The sequence below is a fragment of the Phalaenopsis equestris genome, unplaced genomic scaffold (genome assembly GCF_001263595.1).
Source record: "Phalaenopsis equestris unplaced genomic scaffold, ASM126359v1 Scaffold218946, whole genome shotgun sequence".
Lineage (NCBI taxonomy): Eukaryota > Viridiplantae > Streptophyta > Magnoliopsida > Asparagales > Orchidaceae > Phalaenopsis > Phalaenopsis equestris.
The window spans coordinates 267,915-277,188 of record NW_018237354.1 but is presented as its reverse complement, the minus strand read 5'-3'; the positions used below and the strand labels follow the sequence as shown (position 1 = coordinate 277,188).

General features: G+C 31.9%; 1 protein-coding gene across 1 annotated transcript in view; it reads left to right on the top strand.

Moving 5' to 3' along the window:
- Positions 1-5,530, top strand: part of LOC110037357 (putative leucine-rich repeat-containing protein DDB_G0290503) — a 59,489-nt gene extending 53,959 nt beyond the window's left edge. The window contains 2 exon segments of the mRNA XM_020741987.1: positions 550-4,688; positions 4,690-5,530. Of these exon segments, the coding sequence (XP_020597646.1) occupies positions 550-4,688; positions 4,690-5,382 (4,832 nt within the window). The 3' untranslated portion in view covers positions 5,383-5,530.
- The last annotated feature ends 3,744 nt before the right edge of the window (positions 5,531-9,274 follow it).

Below are 9,274 nucleotides of genomic sequence, written 5' to 3'. Positions count from 1 at the left end.
TCTTTCCCTTTTGCTTATTTTGTCTTTGTATTTGCCCGATTCCTAATAATGAAATCAAACTTCATTTCAAAATGGACAATAAAATGATGACAATTATTTAATTAAATCTTTTTTACTCAACGACTAACCCTAACAGGTCGTTTAAAAACTGGCTTGATAATATTGTAAGATAAAAAGAAATAATACTTATGATCTGATCAATTATAATTGTATTCATTTGATCGTATTAGCCTATAAATCAAGCTAAATTAAAGTTAGTTAACCCATTAATGATATCCAGCTAAATGACTGGTTGAATATTACAAACTTTTTTATAATTTGTAATTTAAAATTTACTTCACTAGTAATCAGGTCAACCTATCAATTAAGCTTGATAAACCAGTTAATGATGCTTGATTAGCTCAAGAACTTATGGCATGGCATAAATTCTATTAATTTTAAGAATATTTGTATTATTTAATTCAATTAAGTTTGTTAATTAAACTTAATTAACTATTACTTTCGCTTTGTCACTCTAATGAGATTTTGGTCTTTGTATTTTATTTGCAGAAATTGAAAATGATGTGAAGAAAATGTTGGAACTGTTTGAGAACAACAGTGAAGATGTATCTGATCGGTCCGACTTCGTTTCTCTTGTAAATGACATAAAAAAAAGATATCATGCACTGTATAGACGACATGATGGAATAATTGGTACGATAAAGAACAAATTTCACCACAGAAAAGGTGAATCTAGATCAGGAAATTCTGATTCAGGATCAGAAGATTCGTCTGATGAGGATGAACTAAATGAAATTCAAGAACAAAAACCACTAAAGCAATTATCTTTAGAGGACTACCAATCTCTTAAGGATCAGATTGATAGTTTGAGCAAACGAAATGCTGAACTTGAGGCTCAGACTGCTTCAATGCAGACAAAGCTAGAAGAAAGTCAACATCTAGCAGGTGACTTAATATTTAGGGAAACAGTCGATATGAAATTGGAAGATGAACTTCAAGCTGTGAGGAATAGGCTGAAGCTCTTAGATTCTGAAAATGAGTTTCTCAAGACAGAAACTGAAAAATCAAAAGAGCAAGAAAGTAAGTTGAGCCTTCAGATAAGTGGCCTACGGGAAGAAAATGAAGTCTTAACATCAGAAAAGGAAAAGGTTTCCAGCATGCTACTTCAAGCTGACAACACAATTGTAGAGCTGAAATTTGAACATGAAAAGATGACAAAGGATGCCAGGAAACTAAAAGAAGACAACAGTTTTTTGAATGAAGAGCTGGAGAAAAAAGCTCAGGAAATGGTCCACCTGAATCGGCAAATAGTGCTGACAAGTGAGGAGCGGGAAAATTTGAGCGTTGTAGTAACAAAACTTGAATCAGCTAATGACAGCCTGCTGTCTGAAAAAGAAAGGTTACTCTTTGAGAATCATGATCTAAAGGCTCAAATGGAAGCTGCTATTCAGCAAGTTTCTAATCAGAATGATAAATTGCTGATGTTGGAGGGTGAGAATAATGGCTTGAATTCTCAGGTTCTGAAGTTATCGACCCTTATGCATGAGACTAATGAGACCATAAAGGATATGAAAATTGAATCTGAACTTCTGAAAGAGGATATCTCAAAGTTACATAATACAATTAATGACCTAAATCATCAGCTGAAAGTCAAAGAGGGTCAAAATTATGCAATGACATTGGAATATTTAGAATCTAGGAAGTTAGTGGAGCAGGCAGTGGAGAGAATTACGACTCTATCTGTGGAAGCAGAAATGGTGAAGAATGAAAATTCTGTGTTTTTGACTGATCTCGAAAACCTAAAGCTAGAGCTGGAAGGTAATAACCAGGAGCTATCGAAACATAAACAATCCTCAAAAGCAACAGAATCTAAAATGAATTCTCTGAGAGAAGAAAACACACTGTTGTTGAGTTGGCATGACGATCTAAAGCTGGAGCTGGAACGTAATAATCAGGAACTGCCAAAAATAAAACAGGCCTTCGAAGCAACAGAATATGATAGGAATTCACTAATGGAACAAAAAACATCTCTTTTGAGCAAGATAAATGAGGATGGGTTGGTCATTGATAGTCTCAAAGCTCAGATAGAAGAGTTAGAAAGTGAAAAACTTCAGTTGCAACAGAAAATCAACGATCTGGAACTTGAAATCCAATCCGCCAATCTCTACTTCAGTGATGTCAAAAATGCCCTCATTGCTGCTGAAGAAGAGAAAAGGACACTGGCCTCAGAAAATTCAGTAGTTAAAAGCAAGCTACAAAAAGCAGAGTTTACGAATGAGATATTACAAAATAAGTTGGAAGACTTGAATCAGAAGAACTCTCTCCTTCTGAGCAAGATAGAGGAGGCTGAGAAGGATATGATTGTTGAGTCCGGACATCTCAAGAAGGATATCTCAAAGTTACAAGATAAAATTACTGATCTCAATCACCAGTTGAAAGTCAAAAGTGATGAAAATTATGCAATGACATTGGAATTTTCAGAATCTAAGAGGATGATCCAGCAGGCAGAGAAAAAAATTATGGTTCTATCGGTAGAAGCTGAAAGAGTAAAGAGTGAAAACTCCATACTTTTGGCTGGACATGAAAATCTAAAGTTAGAGCTGGAAGGTAATAACAAGAAATTGTACAAACATGAACAGGACTTAACAGCAACAGAATCTGAAATGAATTCACTAAGAGAAGAAATATCCTTTTTGTTGTCTGGGCATGAAAATATGAAGGTGGAGTTGGGAAGTAATAAACGGGAACTATCAAAACTGAAAGAAGCCTTGGAAGTAACAGAGTTTCAAAGAAATTCACTAATTGAAGAAAAATCAGCTCTTTTAAATAAGATATATGAGGATGGCTTGGTCATTGATGGTCTTAAATCTCATATAGAGGAGGTTGAATTTGAAAAATCTGACTTGCAGCTGAAAAGCAGTGATCTCGACCTCAAAATTCAATCTGCCAATCTCCAATTCACTGATTTGAAAAATGCCCTTGCGGTTGCTGAAGAAGAGAAAAAGGCATTAGTGTCAGAAAAATTAATTGGTGAAAGCAAGTTACAAGAAGCAGAGTTTATTGAAAAGAGGTTACAGAGTGAGGTGGCTGGATTGATTGAAAAGAACTCTACCCTCCTGAACAAGTTAGAAGAAGCTGAGAAGAATATCTTAATTGAGTCTAGATGTATGAAAGAGAATATCTCAAAATTGCATGATACAGTCGCTGAGTTAAATCACCAGCTGAAAGTTAAAGATGATGAAAATTATGCATTGGCATTAGATTCTTCAGAATCTAAGAAGGTGATCGAGCAGTCAGAGGAAAGACTTAGGATTCTTTCAGTTGAAGCAGAAAAAATATTAAGTGAGAAATTTATGCTTTTGACCGAAGGTGAAAATCTAAAGCTAGTGCTGCTAAATAATAACCAAGAACTGTCAAAACACAAACAAACCTTGGAAGCTATGGAATTTGAAATTAATTCAATGAAAGAAGAAAACAGTCTGCTGTTGTCTGGACATGAAAGTCTGAAGCTAGATCTGGATGATAATAAACAGGAACTTTCAAAGCTAAAACAGGCCTTGGAAGCAACTGAATTTGAAAGAAATTCATTAGTTGAAGAAAACTCATCTCTTCTGACCAAGGTAAATGAGGTTGTAACGGCTATTGATGCTCTCAAAGCTCGCATAGAAGAGGTAGAAAGTGAAAAATGTCAGTTGCAGCAGAAAATTCGTTATCTAGAAATTGAAATGAAATCTGCTGATCTCCAATACACTAATGTGACAAATGCACTGGTGGCTGCTGAAGAAGAGAAAAAGGCATTGGTCTCAAAAATTTCGCAAGTTGAACACAAGTTACATGAAGCAAATTTTATGAATAAGAGATTACAGACCGAATTGGAAGAATTAAATCAGAAAAACTCTATCCTCCTGAGCAAGATAGAGGATGCTGAGAAGGCGACAAATGATTTCAAGTTTGAAAGGGATGGTCTGATATCTGATAACGCACAATTGGAGATTAAGGTAAATAAATTGATCACGGCACTGGATGCAGTAAATATTCAGCTGAATCATTTAGGAAAACTCATTCTTTCTTTTAATGATGAGAAGACAAAGTTCAAATCAGAAATTTCAGTTTTTACGGGCAAATTACTGCTGGCAGAGGCTGACAATGAAAAACTAGAAAGCGATAAAACCCAGTTAAGAGAGGAAAAAAAGGCTTTCCAGCTCAATCAAGAAGGACAGCAAAACAAGATTACTGATCTTTGCAAAAAATTGGTAGATACATCGAGTGAAATACAAGATCTGAAGGATAAGTTTGAACCAGCCCAGGAGGAAGCTTTACATGAAATTCAAACTTGGAGTGATACTTTCAAAGGGGATCTCCTAGAGATGTTCGCCAAGAAAGGTGATTTAGATCAAGAACTAAAAGAACTGGCTGAAATATCTTCAGAGATTTTATTGTCGCTGAAAAAGATGGAAGATATACTAAGGAGTAAAATTTCAGATCAGGAAACTTTCCACAAAAGCTATGAACAATTGCTTACCAAACACAAGCAGCTGGAAGATTGCTATTACGAGTCTTGTGCAAAGCTGGACACCGCGGAGAAGAAATTTGAGCAAATTGAAATGAAAGAGGAGATCATCCAGCGATTGGAGAGAATATGTGCAGAGCAGAAAAATGATATCAATAAGTTGGTTGAAAACCACAGGAGGGAAAGTAGCTGCTGAGAAAGAGATCCAAAGGCTTGAAGTCCAGCTTCGCTTGTCAAAACAGAAACTTAAGATCACTGAAACTGAATACAAGGACAAGGAAGAGAACTGCAATAAGCTGGTTGCAGAATTGCAAGCAGAGCTTAGGTTACTTAACAGATATGTTTTGATATGGTCAAGAAATTCTACTGAGTTAAATAATGAGTTCAAGCAAATGAAACTGTCACTAGAAGCTCGTATGGGAACTTTGTTTAATGAGCTTCATGAAGTGGAATCAATTTCACAGGAGAACTTGGGACTGATTAAAAAACGTCTGGCTGAATGCCTAGTTGAGCTACAGAACTTAAAGACATCGCTAAAAATAGTGATACTTGAGAAGAAAAAGCTCGAAAATGAGAATCATGATTTAACAGTGGGGCTGACCTACAAGGAAGGAATCATATTGAAGTTGAAGGATGAAACAAGTCAAAATTTAGCCCATTTGGCTGAGAAAGATAAAGAGCTAAGGGTCCTGGAACGTAGGGTTGCCGACTCAGAAAAGAATCTGAAAGAGAAAGAAAGGTTGGTTCTAGACAAAGATGAGGAGAAAAGAGAGGCCATTCGACAACTTTGTTTGGTGATAGAGTACCATTGGGAAAATCGCAACTATCTAGTTAGCTATCTGTCCTCAGTGCTTCGGAACAGGGGAGCTTGATGAAAAAAATGCTATTTATTCCCAATGCTGATCGATATGATTTTCATCATGTTGGCATCTCTTTCCCAGCATAGATTTTGCTTTGACTGATGATATTTGTATACGTTCTTTTTGTACCTGCAGTGGAAACCAGTATACGTAGAAAAAAGCTTCAGTAGACTTTTAGGGCCATGCCTGCTTCAAAACTGTTAATTGTTTTCCTTTGTAAATCAATCAATTATTCATTATTATTAAGTTGGTATTGCTATATAAAGAGCGATACTTTAGCTAACTTAACAAGCCTTTTGATGTTGTCATGCTTTATAAATTTCTTGAAAAGAGTTGATTGTTAAGATGAGAAAGGTTTGGAAAGCCTGATTGGGTTTGATTGTTTGGATAGGGTTTAACCTGAAATATATTTTGATTTGAATAGAGCTTGATTGGGATTGATTTACTTGAGCTAAAAATTTGAGTTGGTTGAATTTTTTTTAAATTGATTGATAAAAAAAAAAAAAAGGTTTTATTTTGGATAGGGTCTGTTGGTTTACATATTATTGGAAGGTTGTAAAAGTATGTTTGGCCAAAGTTGCTTTATGAAATTTTGTTAAAATTTTTGCAAAGTGTTAAAGTTTATTTTAAGGTGGTAAAGGCTATTTGAGGATTGTTTGTTTAAGTTTATTTGAAGATTTTTAAAGTTTATTTATAGGTATTTGAAGTTTATTTGAAGTTATCTGAAGTTCTGTTGAAAGTTAATTGAAATTTTTTGGAAATTATTTAAGGCTAGTTGGATTTTATTTTAAAAATATTTTTCTTAAAGTTTGGCTTAAAGGTTAATTAAATAATTTAATTTTTGAAATACAAAATATTTAGGATTTTGAAATTTTTGATGTGAGGATTCGAAAAGGTATTTTTTGAAGTTTTGAAAGTTTTGAAGTTTTAGTTTTTGAAGTTTTGAAGTTTTGGAAGTTATGAAAGTCTTGAAATTTGAAAAGTTTAGAGTTTTAGGAAAGGTTTTGTTTTTGAAAGTTTTGATTTCGAAGTTTTGCGAATGTTATTTTCAGATTATTGAAAATTGAAAATTTTTAATTGTCTGTTTGAAAATTTTTAGTTTTAAAAAATCTAATTTTGGGTTGATTTTGACTTAAAAGAGTTTGGTTTAGATTAGAGAAATTTCATTTGAGTTGAGAAGGAATAATTCAATTTGAAAATTTTAATTGTAGTTGATTGATTTGATTGAAAAATGTTAACCAGAAAGGTTATCTTAAATATCTCGAATCCTAAACTAAGGAACATGAGCCAAGAAGGATTTCTAGATAGAAGTGAAACTTTAACTCTAAATAAACTTAGACTCTATATGGAGGTTAAATAGGTGGACAAACCTGATTTGTGGGTATAATGCCCCTGGCCAATATGTCTATGGTTTTTTATTGTGTCTGGTGCAGTGGTATTCTTGAATTATTAATCAATCAGATAGTAAGAGATTTCAACTGTTATTATAGTGATTATGAATATAAACCATCTTACTATTAGATGGTTCAATGTGCCTTTGTCGGTAATCATGGGATATTTTGTCATAGGGCACCTATATAAACCATGAGGGTAAAGCTAATTATTTATAGGTCGTAGTCCTTAGCACTAACTACAGGTACATAGTAAGCTAACTTATGCTTTTAGACCAAAATATTCTAGGGAAAGTGTGATCTTGGGTTTTTTTTCTACGTTAATTAAGCTAATGTTTATTGTTGATCGACCTTGTGATGGTTCCTATTATTTAAGTTGGTGCATTTTAAATTTGTATTGGGGTTTGATATTTAATTCATGATTTGGTTTAACTATTATGCTTGTCGGCCAGCATGGAATCAAGGTAATCTATATTAGAAATTTTGCAATTGGTTTTCGGTTTAAGTTGATGTCTTTCATTCAGTTTTATCTTTTAAGTTTAAGTTCATATGTTAGGTTGCTGTCTTTTAACCCGTGTTTATATAAAAGTGCACCTATGTGATTTAACTTGAGAATTTACTAATTAGAGGTTATGTGTCTTTTGAAGATTTTTAAATTTCAAGTGATTTAAGGTTTCAAGTGTTTTAGATGTTTGACTTTTTTATGTATTACATATGTTTTTAAATCTTTTGCAAATGTGAGAATTGTAGGATTTAAATTATATTAAAAGTAGAAATTTCATGTCATTTCTAAGGTTTTTTTAAGTGTTCTTAAAAGTTGAAATTTAATGCGCTTTAAGATTAAGTTTTTAACGTTATTTTTATGAAATGTTTTAAAAAAATTAAAATATTTTTAATTATTTTAAATTATTTTGAGGTTTTAAGTTAGTTCTAAAAGGTTTTAATTTTTTTTTGTTAAAGTTTTTTTTAATTTTTTTTAAAATGTTTTAAAAATATTTTGAAAGATTTTCAATTTATTTTTAAAAGATTTTAAAATTCTTTTTGAATGTTTGTTAAATTATTTTTGTTAAAGATTTTAATATGTCTAATTTTTTGAAGGTTTATTTATTTTTTTTAAATTTACTAAATTTACTTTGTTAAAGGTTTAAAAATTATTTTTCAAGAGGTTCTAAAAATTATTTTTAAAAAGTTTTCAAATTATTTCTGTTAAAGGTTATAGATAATTAATTTTTAAAGTTTTCTAAATGTTTTTTAATAGGTTTTTAAACTTTTTTTTTTTTTTTTTTTGTGGAGGTTCTAAATTTATTTTTAAATGATTTTATGTTTGCAAATCATTGTGGTAACGGCATAAGTGCAAATAAGACATTTTTATGTGAAATATTTGCACACTACAAAGAGAACCTGCGCTTGAGAGGTTCTCTTCCTTCTCTTTCTTTTTTTTTATATTCATTAGTTTTTTTGTTGTTTATTTCATTTATAGACATTTGTAAACTATGCGCAATAAACAAAACATAACATGCAAATCACCATAATTTGAGTAGATAACACATGGAAGTGAACTTCAAATACAATTCACATATAATTTTAAGGCACATGAGTATCATATAACAAAATATGCAAATATATGAAATTCAAGTGAATTAAGCATGATATTTAAATTCAAATAAGCACTATACGTGGCATGAATTTTAAATGACCAAAGCATGTAATCTAAGTTCACATAAACATAACCTACACATTATACAAGTCAAAGTGTTTTTAAGCCACATGAATATCACTGATCCTGCTTGAATATAGTTGTGTAAAATTTATAAAGTTGATTCCGCTTTACAATGGTGCAAAAAACTTGATGTGGTATTTTAGTAATATTAAAGTTAAGCTCTTAAGATTGGGATTCTACGCAAGTATATGTATCATTATCAAGTAATATAAGACTTTCTGTTTAAGTCCCAAATATCGATCCCACGGGGAAGGTTTAAATTTGAAATGATAAATTAACTAGGAAATTCACAGAAATCAAACGAAATTACTATTACTAATTTCGAAAGTGTAAGATACTAACAAAACTAAATTATTAACTACTAGCAAAACTTAAATGTAGAGTTTTAAAAATAGTAACTACTAAACTATGTTTATGTGATGAAGTTTTCTAATATGAAAAAATGAATCTTTCCCACTACAATGAGTTTTTCATAAAATGAGATTAGATAAATGATTTAGATTTGTATTGTACCAATTAGGAGCAATTTTAATTCTCTACCTTGATTCAGTGTTATAGAAAATCATTGGCTAATCTTAGGTTTAGTCCTCAAATTCGTGGCTAGGCTAGGAGGATACTGGCTCCCACTCTAGAGCTCCTACTTCCCTTACCCTGAAGGCTAACTCTCGCTTTAGTTTTTAAACATTAAGATCGAATTAGGGATTTTTAGTCTGTAACCCTAAAAATATCTCCAATTCTACACTCAACAAAGTATATTTCTCTATTTATTTGCACTTAATTCCATGAACGAAAC